Below are 22,287 nucleotides of genomic sequence, written 5' to 3' on the forward strand. Positions count from 1 at the left end.
CCAGAGAGTCAGCTCTTTGCATCACATGGCCAAAGTACTGGAGATTCAGCATCAGTCCTTCCAATGAATATTCAGGTTTGATTTCCTTAAGGATTGACTGGTTTGATCTCCCTGATGTTCAAGGGACTCTAGAGAGTCTTCTCTAGCACCACAGTTCAAAAGCATCAATTCTTCAGCACTCAGCCTTCTTTATGATCCAACTCTCACATCCATACCTGACTATTGGAAAAACTATAGCTTTGACTAGATGGACCTTAGTCAGCAAAGTGGTATCTCTGCTTTTTAATAGTCTGTCTAGGTTTGTCATAGCTTTCCTTCCAAGGAGCAAGTGTCTTTTAATTTCATGGCTGCAATCACCGTCTGCAGTGATTCTGAAGCCCAAGAAAATAAAATCTGTCACTGCTTCCACTTTTTCCCCTTCTACATGCCATGAAGTGATGGAACCGGATGCCAAGTAACCCAGGTCAAAAAAACAAGCAGAGATCCAAAAGTCTACAAGCAATAAATGCTGGAGAGGGTGTGGAGAAAAGGGAACCCTCTTACACTGTTGGTGGGAATGCAAATTAGTACAGCCACTATGGAAAACAGTGTGGAGATTTCTTAAAAAGCTGGAAATAGAACTGCCATATGACCCAGCAATCCCACTTCTAGGCATACACACCAAGGAAACCAGATCTGAAAAAGACACGTGCACCCCAATGTTCATCGCAACACTGTTTATAATAGCCAGGACATGGAAGCAACCCAGATGCCCATCAGCAGACGAATGGATGAGGAAGCTGTGGTACATATACACCATGGAATATTACTCAGCCATTAAAAAGAATTCATTTGAATCAGTTCTAATGAGATGGATGAAACTGGAGCCCATTATACAGAGCGAAGTAAGCCAGAAAGATAAAGACCATTACAGTATACTAACACACATATATGGACTTTAGAAAGATGGTAACGATAACCCTATATGCAAAACAGGAAAAGAGACTCAGATGTGTAGAACAGACTTGTGAACTCTGGGAGAAGGCGAGGGTGGGATGTTTCAAGAGAACAGCATTGAAACATGTATATTATCTAGGGTGAAACAGATAACCAGCCCAGGCTGGGTACATGAGACAAGTGCTCAGGCCTGGTGCACTGGGAAGACCCAGAGGGATCGGGTGGAGAGGGAGGTGGGAGGGGGGACTGGGATGGGGAATACATGTAAATCCATGGCTAATTCATTTCAATGTATAACAAAAACTACTGTAATGATGTAAAGTAATTAGCCTCCAACTAATAAAAATAAATGGAAAAAAAAAAAAAAAACAAGCAGAGGATTCAAATAGACATTTTTCCAGAGAACATACACAAGCAGAGAATAAACATATAAAAATATTGCTCATTTTATTATTTATTAGGGAAATGAAAATCAAAACAATGAGTATCTACTTCATACCCAGTAAGATGGATACAACAAAAAAAATAAAAGTATTGGTGAGAAGTTGGAACCCTTATATATTGCTTGGGGAATGTAAAATGGTGCAGCTGCAGTGAAAAACAATTTGGTGGTTCCTCAAAATGTTAAATACAGCATTACCATATGACTCAGCAATTCCACTCCTAGATATATATCCAATAGAACTGAAAACATATAGTCTCACAAAAAATTGTGCATAAATGTTCATAGCAGCATTATTAGTAATAGGCAGAAACCACCCAAATGTCGTAATCAAAATGTCAATACAATATCAATAAAATATAATTACAATACAATATAAATACCCTGGTAGCACAGTGGAAAAGAATCTGCCTACCAATGCAGGAGACACAGGAAACACGGGTTCGATCCCCAGGTCAGGAAGACCCTTGGGGAAGAAAATGGCAACCCACTCCAGTAATCTTGCCTAGGAAATCCCATGGACAGTGGAGCCTAGTGGACTATGGTCCAGGGAGTCACAAAGAGTTGGACATGACTTCACGCGCACACACACACAAATACAATACAAATATAATTTTGTCATAAAAGGAATGAAGTAACGATCAATGCTATAAAATAGATGAATGGGAAAACATGCTAAGTCAGAGACGCTAGACAAAAAAAGGCCATATGTAAATGAAATGTCTATTACAGGCAATACACAGTGACAGAAAGTAAATATTATTGATCACGAAGGGCTGGGGAGAAGCAGGAGTAGGGAATGGGACAGGGTGACTGCAAATGAAAATGAGGCTTCTTTTTGGGGTGACAAAAATGTTCTGGAATTAAATGGGTAGTGACGGTTGCACAACTTTATGAACACTATGTTTATAAAAACTACTAAATTATATACTTTAAAAGGGTGAATTTTATGGTATATGAATTCTATCTCAATTTTTAAAACTGAATAGGAAAAAAGCTTCCTAACAACCAAAATACAGATCACAAAGATTATAGAGTAAAGCCATATATTTTCCTCTACTAAAAAAAAATTGTATTCTTACCTCAAATTTATTTATTCTCACTTTAAATATAATTTGTACAAGCATGGTTGTATGGTCAAAACCTATAGTGGATTAAAAGCTTTATATTAGGGGAAATGAAATTGATACCAACAGACATACTGACAGTAAGATTTTTTTTAAAAAGCGAAAGAACTTATAAGCATCTTGTGAAGCCATGTAGTAAGAGCAAATTGGTCTATGCATTTCACTGCATGTATGTATGCATGCTAAGTCACTTCAGTCATATCTGACTCTTTGCAACCCTATGGACTACAGCCCGCCAGGCTCCTCTGTCCATGGGATTCTCCAGGCAAGAATACTGGAGTGGGTTGCCATGCCCTTCTCCAGGGGATCTTCCCCATCTAGGGATCAAACACTTGTTTCTTATGTCTCCTTCACTGGCAGGTGGGTTCTTTATCACTAGCAACATCTGGGAAGTCCCACGCACTTCATTAGGTTATGCTTACTAATGACAAACAGCCTGACACAACAATCTACGTTTATAGTAATGAAAATAATGAAGATGATTAATATAATAAGAGCTAACCCACTCATTATTTTCCATATGCCAATCACTGTTCTAAGTACCAAACATTTATTTATCAAATTCCCAACAACCCCACAAGAAAAGTCATATTATTATCTCATTTTACAGATGAGGAAAACAAGGAATCACACTAAGTAAGTGGAAAAGTTAAGATTCAAACTAAGGCAGTTGGCTTCAGAGTTAATCCTCTTCTTAACCAGTAGACTATCCTGCCTCTCAGTGATGAGCTATCAGTCATAAAAATTAAAAAAATTAAAATGTCAAGCAATGTTCAGTGTGTTCCAAAAAGACTGAAAAATCTACAATTTTGTTTCATTATTTTTAAAAAGCTGCAGTCCATGAGGTCACAAAGAGTTGCACACAACTTAGCAACTGAACAACAATTCAAAAAATAAATAAATAAAACCTTTCCTATGGCATCATGTTATCAACAGGAGAAATTCTAGAGGTCAAAAAACAGCTCTTTACAATCTGACTCTAACCCATATTTCCAGCTTATCTATCTCCTCTAGTTCTAGCCAAACCAGACCGCTCACGTTCTTTAAACAGAGCCTGCATTTTCACACCACTGTGTTAAAGGCCTTTGCTTCACTTCACTTTGCCTAGACAATTCCTTCAAAAGATCCTTCAAAATCTAGCTCAAATAATACTTCCTCTGTGCCACCTTCCCTGATGCCATTAGGCAAAACTGTTCATACAGCATTTTGTACATATTTCTATTAAAGCATTTATCACATGACATCAGAATTAAATGCTTAACTCTTCTTTTAACCTCCTAGAATTAGAACCTAGTACACTGTGGATGATAAACAAAATTATTCTTAAGTTATGGTACTTAATAAAGTCCAAAATTACTTTTATTTTAATTTAGCAATACAAAATGACTGGTTAGCTAATGTCTAAGTAGTCATGGTTTTAACAAAAGCCATAAAATTTAAATAATTTAAGTAGACAAGGTCATTTTCATATAAATTCAGTGTTATAAAAGTTCCTACAAATAGAATTCAGTCACCAAAATCTTAAGAAGAAAATTCTAATACTCTAGACCAAACCTGAGTCATTTGCCACAGTAAAGTGAACATGAATAATGATGTGGGTAAAATTTTAAGTGAGAGATGAAAGTTCCCAGAATCTAAGCCAAGAGAATCAAAGGCTACAAGGATACCATTTAGTAAATTACTGCTTGGCACACTGACTGAATGCCCTCAGAAATTATTGTCCCTCCCAATTCAAGTCAGTCCTCAAGAGTAAATTACTCTCTAAAAAGTTCTAACAGAATTTATATCTTATTACTTGTTCCAGGTGAGTTAATATTTAATTCTGATTGGACAAAACACAACTATACGATGCACGCAATCAATCTATTCCTCTCCCAATGCGTAATTTACAACAACCAAGCCAATAACATACAGAACAGCCAGTACAGTTTTTAGCATTTAATAATTACAAAAGAGTACTTAACGGTTCCTCAAATATTTATTGAATTAACTGCATTTTGCCAATTCTATTTAAAAAGTTACTTTACCTATAAAGGAAATGTCATTTCACTTAGGCTTATTTTTTTTTAAAGTTATCCAAACTACTAGCTAATATTTTCTATTATCCCCAACTTATACCCTTACCTAATATGCTATCAACTCAGGCAAATGAGGCTTCCCAGATGGAGCTAGTGGTAAAGAGCACGCCTGCCAATGTAGGACACGTGAGACGTGGGTTCGATCCCTAGGTGGGGGAAGATCCCTTGGAGATGGGCATGGCAACCCACTCCAGTATTCTTGCCTAGAGAATCCCAAGGACAGAGGAGCCTGGTGGGCTACAGTTCATGGTCCAAATCTGACCCCTTACTATTTACTGTCAACTCCAACTTCTTTCTTTCAAACTCTCACCCATCCACAAACTTCCAGATCTCTAAAAAACCGCCTGCCTCCAGCTCATCTTCCTGACTGCAAGTCACTCACACTTTTCAGAGGTAAATGAATGATCAGAGCTAAGGATGGATCACTACCCTCCAAGGCAACCTTTAACACAAAACACAGCTTTAAGTCAAAATGTTAACTTTGCATTCTATTTCTGTTGACATAAACTTAAAACCAACTTAACTATTTCTATGTGTTACCCATTCAGGCAGTCACAGACCTGAATAAATATTTGTGTAGTATTCTCCATTACCTAGGCTGAGAATTCTCCTCATACATTCTTTCTTTCCCCTCCTTGAAGAGGCTTATGGTCTGCTTAGTTTTCTTCATCAAATTCTCCATGAACACCCTAAAATACTCATTTTCTCCAAGTGTCTCCATCTTCCCCTCATATCTTGACAAGATAGTGCGGAGATGCTGGTAGGTATCTGGTAGCAGGTCTAAGATATAAGGTGGGCTATTCTTTAGCGCCAGCTTTGGGTTCTGACACAACCGTACCACCTGCAACAAATGGAAAAGAAGGACTATTACTTGGAGGATCTTATGGGCAACTTCCTTTTTTAAATTTAAAAAAAGTTATAAAATATGTGTTCTTTTGTAGAAATATGAAAAATGCACAAGAATATAAGAAATGATCCATAACACCCCCCTACAGGCAATCTCTTTTAGCAGCTCCCCGAAAGGGCGGGTTCTTAAAACTGTATTTAACAGTTCAGATAACACACAGAAGACTAAACAATTGGGGTGGGGGAGATACCCACACACATGCCTAAAAAACGCTAGACGAAGTACAGAAAGTTACTTTGAAATGCATGGCTCATCCCACAACAGAACAAAGAAAATTTCTAGGGGCACAAATAAAGAACATGGCTGCCCTGGGAGGAAAACCTTGGAAATGCAGGAGCCTAGAGATTTGACGACCACTAGGGTACAGGAGCACAGATGTCTTGGACCCAGCAAAGACCCAGCAAAGAGTTGAAACCAACTCTTTCAAGACACCATTTCTTCCCATTTAAATGCAAGACTCTGAGAATGTGCCTGGTCATTCATTTTACCTTCTTTTATTTTTAACTTTTTTGAGTTCTTAGCTTTAAGTAGGTCTCTTTTTAAAAAACATATTAGACTTTTTTAATCCAATGTAACAATCTTTGTTTTTTGACTGGTGAGTTTAGTATATTTTATATTTGTTATAACGATTAATAATTTGTATTCATTCCTATTCTTGTTTAGCACTTTCCATAGATTTTTGTGTCTGAAAAAAACATAAATTAGTGGAATAATAAAGCCTACTTCAGTAAAGAAATAGACCCACACATATATAGACCCTTGACTTATCACAATGGAGTGATGATCTTTTCCAAAAACAGTAGTGGTACAATCACACAGGAAAAAAAGAAAATCAAACTAAACCCTCCCCTTATACTATACAATAAACAAAACAAATCAAGGACTTCCCTGGTGATCCAGTGGTTAAGACTCTGCACTCCCAATGCAGGGGACACAGGTTTGATCCCTGGCCAGGGAACTAAGATCCCATGTGCTATACAGCATGACCAAAAATTAAGATAAATAAAATAAAAAGAATCCACTCATCAAAAAAAAAAAAGACAAAACAAAACAAAAAACCTAGATGGGTTCTAGACCCAAATGTGAAAGGCAGCTTTAGAAGACAGGAAAACTATCTTTCATTACCTCGTGATGGTGAAAAAATTCTGAAACAGGACCATAAATACATTAGCAATAAAGGAAAATATTAAAGTCTACTATATTCTAAAAGAACTTCTAGATACCATGAAAGAGTAAAAAGATATTTATAATATGTATATATTAAGACATACATATATATCCAGAATATATAAAGGGCATCTACAAATCAGTAAAGCAGATACAACCTAATACAAAATGAACAAAAGACTTGAACAAGAACAAAACAAAAGAAGATATCAAAATAACCACTAAACATATGAAATGGTCCTTAATCTTATTAATCATTTTAATTTCATTAAAATGAAAATCATTAAAAAAAAAAAATCATATGCTCACAACTACCACTACACACATCACACTGGTAATGCCAATCACTGGAAAGGAGCAAGGACCTTCAAATACTACTGGTGGGAATCTAAGCTAATAAAACCACCTTGAAAAACAGGTCAGCACTATATTGTCAGGCTAAAGATTTATATGCTCTAAAAACCTGCAGATCTCCACTTGGAAAGGTATACTAGGATACACATACAAAAATATGTAACAACTAACAACTACAAACAACCCAAATGTCCATCAACGTAGAGTGGACAAATTATAGTATATTTATTAGCAATAATACACTACCACATTGGAGAAGGAAACAGCAACCCACTCCAGTATTCCTGGAAACAGCTTCCCTGGTAGCTCAGACGGTAAAGCATCTGCCTCCAATGCGGGAGACCTGGGTTTGATCCCTGGGTCAGGAAGATCCTCTGGAGAAAGAAATGGCAACCCACTCCAGTATTCTTGCCTGGAGAATCCCATGGACGAAGGAGCCTGGCGGGCTACCGTCCACGGGGTCGCAAGAGTCAGACACAACTGAGTGACTACACCACCACCACCACACTACCACATGGAAGCTCACTTCAAAACAGATCTAAAGAAACCAGAAAACAAAATATGTTTAACACCATTACACATATGACTACACTACTGTTACAAAGATATCCCATTAAACTGTTGAGCTATGCATACATAGGTGGTAAAAATATAAGTAACAGAAAAAAATAAATTTTATTTTATTTGCAGCTGATATAACTGTCCATGATTAAAATAAAGGAGAACTGACAAACCATTAGAAGCAAACAGTCCAACAGGTTACTGGATTCAAAAGTAACCTGGTTCAAAACTGATATACCAAAACAGCATTCATAAACATTTTATAAATAATTTTAAAACATGATTTTAATTGCTGTCATTTTAAATGGCTTAAATAAAATTTTAAGGCTCCTAGGAATACATCTAACAGTGTGCAAGACTTTTATTAAGAAAATTATTAAACTTTACTGAAGAACATAAAAACAGAAATTAAGGAGGAATTGTATCATGTTTAAGGAAATGTCAATTCTCCCCCAAGTTAGTATATAAATGCAGGGCACTTCTTATCAAAACTCCAAAAAGCTTTTTTGCAGAACTTAACAAGTTGATCCCAAACTCACATGGAATAAAAAGAAACCAAAATCAGTCAAGCCTATTTTGAAGTAGGAGGTATTTACCCAATGGGCTATCAAGACTCCTTCATATCTTATAATTAAAATAATGTGATATCGCCCAAAGACAGATAAATGACCAAATGGATAAGAAGAGAGATCAAACAGACACACACGTATAGATATTAAGTATCAGAAGCGGCATTACAGATAAGTTCAAGAGGAATCCGCTGGCAACCAGTGGTTAGGACTCTGCACTTCTACGTCGGGGGCACAGGTCCCCTCCCTAGTCAGGGAGCTAAGATCCTGCATGAGGCGTGGCCAAAAAAAAAAAAATCAAACCCACAAATCAATTAAAGAGAAGAACTACTGGAAAACTGGTTATCCATATGGAAAAAAAAAATCCCTTACACATTACGTAATAAGTAAATTTCCAGTGAATTAAACATTTTGTGCAGAGAAAAAGCTTTGAAGATTTTAGGAAAAAAATTTGGAAAATATTTGTTGAATTTATGATCTCAAAGGGGAAGTATTACTTAAGACACAAAAACAAATCATAACCATAAATAAAACAAAAGACAACCCATAGAATGGGAGAAAATGTTCTCAAACAAAGCAACTGACAAGGGATTAATCTCCAAAATATACAAACAGCTCATTCAGCTCAATGTCAAAAAAACAAACAACCTAATCAAAAAATAAGAGGAAGATCTAAATAGACACATCTTCAAAAGAGACATACAAATGGCCAAACACATGAAAAGATGTTCAACATCATTAATTAGTAGAAAAATGCAAATCAAAACTATAGTGAGGGATCACCTTACACTGGTCAGAATAGCCATCATCAAAAAGTCTACAAATTGGGAGTTAGTGGTTAGGATTCTGGGCTTTCTTTTTTTCTTTTTTTTTTTTGGATTCTGGGCTTTCAACTGCATGGCCTGGGTTCAATCCCTAATCAGGGAACTGAGATCCTGCAAGCCAAGCTGTGAGCCAAAAAAAAAAAAAAAAGTATTCTTACATTTAAGGCATGATTTTGTTGTGCAGAATATAACTGTTGCTACTAAGTCACTTCAGTCGTGTCCAACCATGTGCGACACCATGCGACCCCATAGACAGCAGCCCACCAGGCTCCCCCGTCCCTGGGATTCTCAAGGCAAGAACACTGGAGTGGGTTGCCATTTCCTTCTCCAATGTGTGAAAGTGAAAAGTGAAAGTGAAGTCACTCAGTCATGTCCGACTGGTAGCGACCCCATGGACTGCAGCCTACCAGGCTCCTCCGTCCATGGGATTCTCCAGGCAAGAGTACTGGAGTGGGGTGCCATTGCCTTCTCCACAGAATATAACTGGTTTCTTTTTAATCCATTCTATCTTTGATTTTAACCAATTTGACCTGTTTACACTTCAATTATGAAACTTATTATTTCATATGGTTCACTTAATAAGTTCTGACAGTAGAGTAAATAATAAAATAATTTACTATTTGTTTCCAATGTCTCTCTTGTTTCATATTCCTACCTCCCCTTTCTAGCCCTCATTCAGTTTACATGTTTATTATCCCAATTTTCTCCATTAGCTTGTCAAATATATATTCTTCTACTACTCTTTAAATGAACAACTTAATAATTGTAAAATGCACTCTGACTCGTGAAAACTTGTATCAAGTAGTACTTTTACCACTTCCCAGACAATGCAAGGGACACTAACTCCATTTACTCTTTCCAAGTCATGTGCCATTTACTATCATACATTTTAATCCCAAACAGCATGTATCAAGTTCATAAGCCATTATTACTATTTATTATTTTATACAGACAATATTCATTCTTATTTACCCACAAGACCACCCTTCCCAATTCTCTTCATTGCATCTGAAATCATTTTCCTTCAGCCTAAAGAACACCCTATGCCCTTTAAGGTATAGGCTATGGGCTGTAAGTTCTCCTCAGCTACAGGCATACCTCGGAGATAACACCATTTCCGCATCAAACCACTGAAATGAAGGGAGTACTGCTATAAAGCAACTCACACAAAAATTTTGGTTCCCCAGTGCATGTAAGCTATCCTTATATTATACGGCAGTCTATTAAGTGTGCAATAGTAATGTGTCTTTAAAAATAATATACATACCTTAGTTTAAAATATTACTAAAAAATTGCTAATCTTCAACTAACAACACAGGGCTGCCACAAACCTTCAATGTATAAAAAATGTATTATCTGCTAAGTGCAATAAAATGAGGTATGCCTTCTGGATACCACTGTTCCTGTTGAAAAGTCATGCTGTCAGTCTCACTGCTGCACCTTTGAATATAAAATGTCTTTTATTCTACAGTTGCTTGTAAGATCTCTCTTTTCCTAGGGCTTTACTAATAATGTGCCTAGGTGCAGTTTACTCTGGATTTTTCCCGGTATTGAGAAAACTTTTTTAATTCATGACTTCATTTTCACCAGTTTTGGAAAATTCTCAACCAATTTCTTATCAAATACAGCTGCTGCCTCATTCTCTATTCTCTTTCTCAAATTCAAGTACTTGTGCATGGTAACTTTACTCAGTATTCCATATGCCTCTCGTACTCTTTTTGGTATTCTCCATCATTTTGCCTCTCAATGCTTCAGTCTAGATTTTTTTCTGACTTATCTTCCACTTCACTAATTTCTCTTTCAGCTTTATACTGTTAAACCCAACCACTGAGCTCTTAACAATCAGTTCTTCTGTTTTTCAGATCTAGAATTTCTATTTCATTATTTACCATCTCAATCTCTGACAAAATTATCCATTTTACTTTTAATTCTTCTAAGACATTAATCATAGATATAAACCCATGACTGACAGCTCAAATATCTGTATCCCTTGTATGTTTCTATTATCAATCTTTCCTGTTGGTTGTAGTTTATCTTTTCATAAGCCTTGCTATTTTTTATTGAGGGCTGAACACTGCATATAAAAAATTATAGAGATAATCTGAGGCTATGGATAATATTATTCAGAAAGGATTTACTCTTGCTTCTAGCAAACAGATTAGCTAGGGACATGAGGAATTCCATCCAGGTTGTCTTACTCTAACCCCAAATTGAGAGTAAAAGGCTGGGTTTCAGTCTTCAATTCCCTGTAAAGACTGGTTTACTTCTGTTTCACCCTTACGCCTGTAATTCAGGCCCTCAGGGACTCAATCCCCAAATCTAGAGTGTTTCCCTCCACCTTGACAGGCCCTAATTCCAGTTTTTTGTCCTCCAAGACATGAGCATTTTGAAAATTCTATTTGGCCTCTTCACCTATGGCTTTCAGAATCAACAATGACCTCATGGGCAAGGCAGCCTCAAAAATCAGGCTTACCTTTCAGAGCCTTCCTTATCTTCCAGATCCTGGCCTCTAATTTCTCACTGCCTTTATAGCTCTTTGACCTCTCCTAGCTTCTCTAGTTGCCAGCAGCATTATTTGGTTCCAAACAATCTAGTCTAACATTGGTAGAAGAAGAAATCGGACTTCCTATGCTTTAATTCATATTTTTAAATGCCTATTTTCTTGTGTCACCAAAAGCTCATATAAACTTTTTCAAGACATCTCAATGATTGTACTCTACGGATATACCGCATCTTAAACCATCCCCTCCACTTTAACATTAATATTGTTTTTAAGTCTTCGCTATGACAAATATCACCATGATGAACAACTTTGGGATCACTAGGTCCATCTAGAACAATTGCAAAATTCCAATTTAATTACTAATTGTTCTTCAAATGATGTAAGAGCATATGAAAATTTTTAAACTAAATATTTTCTCCTCTGTACATCAATTCCTGTACTCTTGAAATATAGCCCTATATAAGCATAGCAAATAAAGACAAGCTGAATCAACAAAAATATCTGATTTATGAATATTTTAACAGTGTTTTAGGAAGCAGCTCATTCTATTAAGGGTTTCAAGCCAAAAGGGCACAACACAGCCAAGAAACAGGACTCTATCTCAGAAGAGAATATATTTGAAATGCAACAGAGTTATGAACTCATACTAATTTAATAAAGTAGTCTCCATGTATTACATTCCAAAATCTCATTTGTAAGGCAGGTATTTCTGATTGAGAATATACATTTACAATAAAAATTAAAATGGTAGGTTCTTAAGTTAGTCCATGGAAGGAGTCAGGGAGAGTGACACTGAGACTAAGAGATCAAGACTAAAGGTTTTTACTTTCAGAGACTACTGAATGTGTTTTATATGGATAAAGAACCAGAAGAGAAGAAGATAAACTAAATGGGGTCTACAACACAGCTAGGAACACTAAACACCTAATATCATTAAAAGAAGGGACACCTTCTTCCCCTAAAACAGGAAGAAAGGGAGCAAGGACAGGATGAAACAGACACAAATTCAGTGACATGAAAGCAATATATTTAAGAAGGCTGCACCTGGTTTTGATTTTTCTCAATGTACCTGTTCAACAAATATGTCAGGCACTGGGACACAGAAGTGAAAATATAATACTCCTGAATCTGAGAGGAATCAAGCAATAAACAACAAAAGGAAATCAATAAGAAAAATATCAGCTTCTTTGCAGATAATTAAAATAGAATAATAAGAAAATACTGAATGACACCGTAGCATAGTGAGTAGGGAAAGCTTCTCTAAGCTGAACTTAGGCTGAGTTAAAATTACAGGAAGGAGCCAGTCATGTAGAATCAGCAGAAGAGTAGGCCAGACAGAGGGAACAACTAATCCAACAGCCCTAGAGTGGGAACAGAAAGGTCAGTGGACTGAGATGTAAAGAGCAAGGTGAAAGAGGGTCATTAAGAGAGAGATGTGGAGCATCAGGGAATTAAAAAGGACACAGTAAGACAAAGCCTAAAATATAAGCTTTTATGTGTTGAATTAAAATTAAAATGTTTTAATATGACAAGATTATACCAAATAGCTGCATCAGAATGTCCTGTTTCAGTCTTCAGTAAATTTCTTAACCTCTGAGTCTCAGTTTTTTACCTGTAAGACAATGATAATACCCACCTCATAATAAGTGCTTATGAAGGGACTGCACAATTTCAAAAAAAAAACAGACATTTAAGGCTCGTCCCCTCCCCATTTCCATACCACTTGACCAGGTTTATCTGCAGGTTACACAGGAATTATCTATTGAAGACAGACGGTTAGACCTCACATAACCCTTTGATGACTCCCAGAAACTGACACCATTATTCCTACCATCCTGGCCATGCCAGAGGTAGCCTTCCAAACGTGTATGGTCTCAGACTACTTTGTAATCAAAAGATAGAGAAAAGGCAGCAAGCCTCCCAAGAACAGGGTGACCAACAATCTGCAAAAGCTACAGTATCCACTCCTTCAAAGGTTCAAACCAAGCAAATTTATTATATTCAGGGCCACATAGCCCTAACCCATATATTCTCCCTGCCGCTGCCACTGCTAAGTCACTTCAGTCATGTCCAACTCTGTGCGACCCCATAGACGGCAGCCCATCAGGCTCCTGTCCCTGGGATTCTCCAGGCAAGAGTACTGGAGTGGGTTGCCAATGCTTTCTCCTATATTCTCCCTATTTCAAAGCAAATGTATTAACAATAAGAATTCAGGCTAAAATGCAGTATTTGCCTAATACTTCTGGGAAAAAAAGCTATACTTCCTTTCAATAATAAAACTAAACTAAAATTGTTCAACCTATAGTAAGCAAACAATAAATGCTATTAATGAAATGAAAAACCATATTACCCCTCACAACAAACAGATTTAAAATATCATGAGTTGGGACCCAGAAATCCCAAAGGAAAACAAATAAATAAATAAAGGAAAAGTTTAATTTTCCATAACAACAACAACAAAAAAATCATGAATTTTAAAATGTCTCCTAAACACCTGATTAGTTCACATTTTTGAACCACCACCATACCATGGTACATCCCATGAATGTTACCAGTCCCTCCTTAGAATGTGACCTCATAAAGATCTTTTGTAGATTAAATATGTGCTTTTCTCAAGATATTTCAAAGATAAATCATCACATGACCAGGGAAATCAGCACTCCACTGACAACTCTGAGTCTTTAGCACTAACACAGACCATAAAGAAAGTATATAGGTAGAGTAACTTTTTTGATATTAAAATCTCCAGAAAAAAAAAAATTTCCCTAAATATTTAGAGCCTCTAGGGGAAAAGCTTCCCAAAGCCTTTGTGAATAATTCAAGTCAATAGTTAACAAATATCAAAAGCCAAAAGAACCTGCTTTTACTACTTGGTGAATTTTAAACAGTTTTCATTAACCTCTAAAGTACAAACAAGCATTCTGAGCTTTAAAACTTCACCAAAACAATTTCTGAAAGGTATTTTCCTTCTTAGTCTATTCTCCCTTTGACTCCCTTTGCTTTACAAGTCTTGGAATAGCAAAAATGGCTTCCTCTTGTTTACTTCTGCCTGTACATTTACAGCATCACTCAGAGCAATGTCAAAAAGAAACACACTCAGTTCCGGGAAACCAACAACATCCTTGTACAGCTGCCAGGTACTCCATTCATAATAGCTTCCTCACTGGCCTAGAACCTCCCTTTGCTTCTGCCAAGGGCTCAATGGTCAACAACAAAAAAAAAATTTGGAAAGTGCTATGATTACAATAAAGAAGAATAAATTATGGTTGGAAATTGTTAAATTTTTAAAAAGATAAAAGTTACAGAGAACAGCACCTATGCCTAATTCTATTCTGAACACAGTCTTCTGTAACACTAAGGAATTAAATTTCTAGTCAGGCAGAAAACTATAAGCTTATAGTTTTAATACAACTTACAGAACCTAGATAGCATATTAAAAAGCAGAGACATTACTTTGCCAACAAAATTTCGTCTAGTCAAGGCTATGGTTTTTCCAGTGGTCATGTATGGATGTGAGAGTTGGACTACGAAGAAAGCTGAGTGCCGAAGAATTGATGCTTTTGAACTGTGGTGTTGGAGAAGACTCCTGAGAGTCCCTTGGACTGCAAGGAGATCCAACCAGTCCATCCTAAAGATCAGTCATGGGTGTTTCTTGGAAGGACTGATGCTGAAACTGAAACACCAATACTTTGGCCACCTCATGCAAAGAGTCGACTCATTGGAAAAGACCCTGATGCTGGGAGGGATTGGGGGCAGGAGGAGAAGGGGACGACAGAGGATGAGATGGCTGGATGGCATCACCGACTCAATGGGCATGAGTTTGAGTAAACTCTGGGAGTTGGTGATGGACAGGGAGGCCTGGCATGCTGCGATTCATGGGGTCGCAAAGAGTCGGACATGACTGAGCTGAACTGATAGACTATGAATGATTAAGTATTTTTATCTCTGTAACCTTAACTTATCCATGGAAGCATTTTTCATTTCAAACTTTTTCGTATGATAAAAAGCATGATTAAAATAACCACTATGCTTCTAAAGCAAGTATTCAGTATGATGAACTATATATAAAACACAAAAAATTTGATTACAGATTTAAAGAATCAGTTGCTCAAGAGAACAGGAAGTATACCAGAAAGGACTAGGAGCCAAGAGACCTGGGTCCTAGTCTGGTGACTGACATTAACTGGCCTCGTGACCTTGAGCAAGTTACTGTCTTTCTGGGACTCTCTCCCCCTATCAATTAAGAGTTAGATCAATTAGTCCCTTAAAGTCTTCTTAAAGCTTCAAATTTTAGAAACTAATCAACTTAGAAACTCTAAAAGATTTTAAGTTTTACAAGTGTAACTACACAGTGAAGCTTCTAAGTGAAAACAACTCATGACTTTTTTCAAAGAGAAATCAGAAACCCATACTTTTTGAAGAGAAACATATCATCACTAGTAATGGCCCCAAGGAAAAAAAGTCTTTTACTTCTAATTACTATTCTCCATTATTGATTTATCAAAACCCATCCAGGGACCTGAACTATAATTACTACCCAACACTTCTCAAATACCACCCAACACTATTTATTAAAAACACTCTGCCACTTAACAACTAATTACCAACCTCACTATTTTCATTTATCACATTAATCACAGGACAAAAATATAGTCAATAGGAAATTAAATAACTGACATGTGCTTACAGTTTAACTGTGCAGTTTTTATACATGGATTCTGTTTTTAAAAGGAAAAAATAATTCTCTCCCCAGACTTATCAATGCAACTTCAAAACCAAATACTTAGCATGAACTAGAGATTAAATGATCTTAGCATCATTTTTGGATGTCAGACCCTAATTAGAGCACAACTGTGAATTAGGATATTGTGGAGTTCCTATTCCCAGTTTGGTCTAAAGCACCTCCCCAGTTCCAATTCCCTTTCTGGTCTCCTCAAGGATTAGGTAAAGATTTGCCTAATGGTTCCCATGGTGTGGGGTGTAGGGTGCAGGGCTGGGATTCCTCAACCAGTATAACTACAATTATATCTCTAGTTTGTAAATGTGAGCAATGGCTCGTTCTTAACTCCCTAGCACCCAGCAAGAAGTTCATGTCCAATGAAAACGCGATGTGGAAAGGTGCCAACACAATTTTCACCTAAAAGAACTAGGAATTAGCTACCATATTTAAATCAACAAACTAGACGAGGATTGTGGATGAAAGCAGATTTTTTGGAAGGCAATGTGCCAATACATACTTTTCAAAGTTTAATGTATGAATCCCTTGACCCAGTACATTTCATTTCTGGAAGTTGATTCTAAAGAATACCTAGAAACTGCATAATAGATTGTCACTATAACACTGTTTCTAATTTTAAAAACCAGAAGCCACCTGGAAGACTATCATTATGATTTGTTAAACAAACATATATATATTCATATTACAAAATCTTAAATAAAACTTAAAAAAAGAATTCAAAGAGACCTACATGTTGTATCAATGTAGATAATCTTTTCATTCTAGAAGCATTTTTGTTTAAAAATCCCACTTTTGCTTAGCAATGTATTCTATATGTATTAAAAACGTTATATATACTACTTTTCAAATTTAAGAACATAATAATTAATATCTTGAACATAAATAAATAAATAAAATTCAAGCTTATCTAAAATAAAAGTGACTGTGGAAGGGGCCTTGCTTCTTGAAGTATGATCCATGTCAGCAACACAGTTTCAGGCCCCACCTCAGACCTATTCAGACAAGATTCACAGATCTGAATTTTTGTTAAAGTCTGAGAAGCACTTAACAGAGTCTGAACACCAGTTCAAGATCCACATTAAAAAACAAAACTATGAGTTGGGTAGCTTATCTTACTTAATTTCTCTGAATCTTGTTTCATTCTCATAAGATACATTATTTTGAAATTTTTACTGTATCAGATGTGAAATTGTAAACTGCTCCACAATATAAGGAATTATTAGTTGTCAGTCTTCAGACTAAATGCTAAGAAGGCAACAACTTGCTCAGAGCCACTTAGAAAAAGGGACTGGAGGGATGGACCCCAAATAGTAGACAGTGGTTACCTCTGGAGAGAATAGTAGTTTAGGGGTATGAGAGTAAAGGGAGACTTACATTTTGTTCTATATATTTTTTCATGTGTTCTATATATTTTATGATCCATAAACTGTTTCTCACAAAGAGTGCTATACTTGTATACTGCTATTCAGATAGGTCTAAGAAGTGAAGAAGTGAAGAAGTGAAAGTCACTCAGTCATGTCCAACTCTTTGTGACCCATGGACTGTAGCCCTCCAGGTTCCTCTGTCCATGGATTTCTCCAGGCAAGAATACTGGAGTGGGTTGCCATTTCCTTCTCCAGGGGATCTTCCCGACCCACAGATCTAACGCAGGTCTCCTGCATTGCAGGCAGACTCTGCACCGACCGAGCCACCAGGGAAGCCCAAGTCCGAGAAAGGAGGCCGGAATTAGGATGCCATCCCCCTCACTGAAGTAGCAGCAGGTTGGCCTCATTTTAAGATTTCCTCATGGCTGATCCCAGAGCCACAGGGAAGGTCAGTGGTGGCTGTAAGGAGGCGCCCGAGGTAGTGGACACCACTAAGACCTGCCACCTGTCCCGGAAGCTGCAGAGGGGAGACCCAGAGTCGTTGCTGGTTAAGGAGCTTCTACAGTAGTGACATTCCATCTCCCAGGCCTGACTGCCCATGGGTGAGCACTACTGATGCCATCACTGCACCCCTTTCCCCTCCTCCTTCGGAAGCTGCTGCAGGAAGGAACACTGTGGGGACAGAGCCGAGGCCGACTTCCAGTGCTCCTGGTTGACTACTCCCACCTATTTCCTTCCAGCACAAAATGTGCTAATCATGAAAACAGTTCACAATGACTTGCTTGTTATAATTCCCCTCTTCCAACAAACCTAATGGAGATCAGAATTAACAACTTCACTGGAAAATATGAATGAAATTTAGGCTCAGTTTTCAAACAAATATTTAGACCACTTTTCTTTTAATACTTAGTTCATTTTTCTTCAATGCTCTAGGTTAGTCATTAAAGGACATTATCATATGGTTGACTGTAACATGAACTCCACTGAAAGTAGACTTGGGGAACCAACCTGCCCATGTGTATACAGCTAACAACATATTAAAAACAGGTTTCCTTATAGCAAGAGTCACCAAAAACTTTAACCAAAGCCACAAAATGAACAGAGCAGATTATCTTCTTCCCCAGCCTAAGCCCTTCAAAATTTCTATCATGAATCACATGAAATGCTCAGTGAGCTTACATCTCACAAGGAATTAAGAGAGAACATTACATCCACTGGGGGAATTCTTAACAGGTTTGAAAACAACACCATCTTTTTTTTTTTACACTGACTATGTATCACTTTTACAACCAAAAGAAGGTAAAACTACTTTTAGCAAATGTTATTTTAACTCAACACTCAAAAAAAAAAAAACCTCCCTACCTTATCCCCCTAATTAATCACACAGAAAATGAGGGAGCATGTTTCAATCTCATTTTACTTTATTAAAATGCCTGCTCTTCATTCAGCAAGTATAATACTATGTATTAGACACAGGAACTGAAGTTAAGACAAAGCCTTGATCCTGAAGAGGCTCTAGTGGAGCTAGAGACAGATAAAGTGATAAATGCTACCACAGATAACATGAATTAAGTATTGTGGAAAAATAACATGTAGAAGCCTTCATAATAACCATGCAAAGTAACGAGTACACATAATTTGAAAAGACAGAAATCCTTAACTTAAAAGTAGCTCTTTCTTTTAATGGTACTAGTTAAACATCATGTTAATACCATTTAAGAAAACATCTACTTTGTGTGTGAATGGTGGTGTGGGAGTGTGCGTGAGGATTGCTCTTGTATACCTACACAGGCCACTTTCTGAAAAATGACTTTCATTATCAAGACTGTTGTATACCTGAGAAGTTACTGCATGGAGGAAATAACTAAGCCTTGTTCAGTTGCTAAGTCGTGTCTGACTCTTTGTGACTTCATGAACTGTAGCATGCCAGACTTCCCTGTCCATCACTGTCTCCTCGAGTCTGCTCAAACTCATGGTCACTGAGTTGGTGATGCCATCCAACTATCTCATCCTCTGTCGTCCCCTTCTCCTGACCTCAATCTTTCCCAGGATCAGAATCTTTTTCAATGAGTTGGCTCTTCATATCAGGTGGCCAAAATACTGGAGTTTCAGCTTCAGCATCAGTCCTTCCAATGAATATTCAGGGCTGATTTCCTTTAGGATTGACTGGTTTGATCTCCATGCTGCCCAAGGGACTCTCCAGACTCTTCTCCAACACCACAGTTCAAAAAAGCATCAATTCTTTGGCTCTCAGCCTTCTTTATGGTCCAACTCTCACATCCATACTTTGACTACTGGAAAAATTGTAGCTTTGACTGTACGGGCCTTTGTTGGCAAAGTGACGTCTCTGCTTTTTAACAGGCTATCTAGTTTTGTCATAGCTCTCCTTCCAAGGAGCAAGCCCCAACTAAGCCTTAGGAGGTGGGTAATCCTGGATTCTACGTCAAGCTCCCTATTAATTAAGTAATATAACCTCTTTGAAGCTAAGTACCCAAAAAAGAGGGGTGATACTGCCAAAGAACTAATGAAAGAAGTTAATGTAATTAATAATGATTACCACTTGCATACCTCTTCCTTTCAGTTTTTCTTTGGGGGCACACAAAGTAATTTCATTTAACAAATATTTACAAATGCACTTACTATTGTGTAAGACCTCGTGATTAGAGACTGCAGGAGATAAAGAGATTACAGCTGTTGTCCTCGTGATACTTACATCTTGAGAGGTTAGGATAGAGAAGAAACATGTGCTTTTTTTTTTTTTTTAATCTTTCAGCCAAACTGCGTGGCATGTGGGATCTTAGTTCCCCAACCAGGGATTGAACTCATGCCCCCTGCACTGGCAGTGCAGAGTCTTAACCACTGGACCACCAGCGAAGTCCCTGTACATGATGTTTAAACTTAAAAGATCCCGTATCACGCTGAACATCCTTACTTAGTCACTTATCACTATAATGGAATCTCCTGGAATGCAAGAATTTACACGTAATGCTATCCTTGGGATTTAGTGAGCATGCAAACATAGGGGAGAGGTAAAAAGGAAGGGAGAAAGCAATCCAACGAAACACTGATTCATAAATCCTGTTAAGTGCATCTTACTTTCAAAATACAAGAAGTTACTTAAGGTGCTTTTTTTTACGGCAAGCAAGAAAAGCCAAGAAGTAGGATTATCTTTTTAAAAAGCTTTTTAAAACTCATGATTTAAAGGAAAGCATTTTTCCAATAAATTATATTCCATTAAATAAATCAATACCTCCAGGTTTTACTAACGTAAGCTAATTTAAAATAAAAACATAGCAGGGACCTAAAATACTGCCGGCATGATGCTCTACTTCAGCGGTGGGCAAACTAAAACGTGATGGATTTTTCTGTACACCTGCAAGATAAGAATGGCTTTTACATTTTCAAAGAGTTGTAAAAACAACAGCAGCCAAGAATATAGAACTGCAGAGCTGGCCAACAATGCTTAAAGTATTTACTATCTGTTCCGTAACAGAAAGTTTGTCAACTCCCACTCTACCTCACAATGGAATTTTGAGTCTCTCACTAAATTAAATACTTGATACTTCCATATTTACATTTACAGCAATTATATGATTGCTTTCTCTACCCCCCACACAGCTGTCTATTTCCTTACTAGCCACTTTCTTCACATACAGGTATCTTCACAAATATCAATTACAATATACTGGGATGGCAAGAAAAAAAACAAAATGAGAGAGACTGAACCACATCTTCTGTTTAATAACAAGCATCTCAGCACAAGCATTTTTCCAACAATGAGTTTAAGTTCTGCAATGGTATAGTAAATTGGGCCTACACTGACCAGAACCCATGGCTTAGGCCAACTTCTCCATCCATATACATCAAATATGGAGGAGAGGAGACAGTTCGCAGTACTGAATCAATAAGCTGATTAATAACAGGCTGGAATAATATTCACCTAGCTTTAATGACAAGGTTAAAACAGGTAAGAGATGGTGACTTAGAGTTAAATTCAATAAATACATGGAACATTTGTGGATTTAACACTAAGTTCTTCATCACTTGTATTATACGACATGAAGTCAAGAAGGGTTAGTGATACATTAAGACTGTCAACAATAAAGTGAAAAAAGAAAACATTTATGCTCAAAACATCAAGAGTAAAAGAGCACAATCTAACAACACTACAGGAGTATTCAGAAAATCTGGAAAGCAGAACAAATCCACCGGATTAACACATCAGAAAGAAGAACGAAGCTTTCATTTCAGCACAACCAGCAACATGTGATACAGGGCACAGAATACTAAAAATCATCTTTCAAAACAATCAACACAAGAATAAAACCACCACGCTTCCTACACTAGAATGGAAAAGGTAGACGCCTACTTTCCTTCAACTATCAAAACCTGAAAAGTCTTTGACTCAAAACTGAGAGGTCTATTCTTCTCAAATAAACATTCTGCAGAAGAAATCATACTACACACTCTTTAAAAGATGGGAGTTAAGGCTTAAGGGGTGGGGGGAATCATTTTAAGGACTACATTACAGAGACTCTAGAGTTTGACAAAAAGTTTTATTTTAAGGAGAGGTCTCTAATCAATAGAATCTTGATACACTGCAGGTTGATACATGTGTCTCAAATGAGAAACTAATTAGAAATGCAAATTCCTGGAGAAACTTTTTAAATCAACTCTAAATCCCCAAAATGCAAACCTACAATCTTCAAATTTTGAA

General features: G+C 37.1%; 1 protein-coding gene across 4 annotated transcripts in view; it reads right to left on the minus strand.

Annotated features, from left to right (window-relative positions):
• CBL (Cbl proto-oncogene) overlaps positions 1 to 22,287 on the minus strand; it is an 87,946-nt gene that overhangs the window by 63,628 nt on the left and 2,031 nt on the right. For 2 of the 4 annotated variants that reach the window (XM_020872032.2, XM_020872036.2), the window contains exon 2: positions 5,177 to 5,424. In XM_020872032.2, the coding sequence (XP_020727691.1) occupies positions 5,177 to 5,424 (248 nt within the window). Of the gene's footprint in view, positions 1 to 5,143; positions 5,425 to 7,257; positions 7,453 to 22,287 lie in introns of those variants that run through there. The other 2 variants (XM_070473477.1, XM_020872037.2) reach the window with 2 other exon arrangements.

This window comes from Odocoileus virginianus, chromosome 10, assembly GCF_023699985.2.
Source record: "Odocoileus virginianus isolate 20LAN1187 ecotype Illinois chromosome 10, Ovbor_1.2, whole genome shotgun sequence".
NCBI classification, from domain to species: domain Eukaryota; kingdom Metazoa; phylum Chordata; class Mammalia; order Artiodactyla; family Cervidae; genus Odocoileus; species Odocoileus virginianus.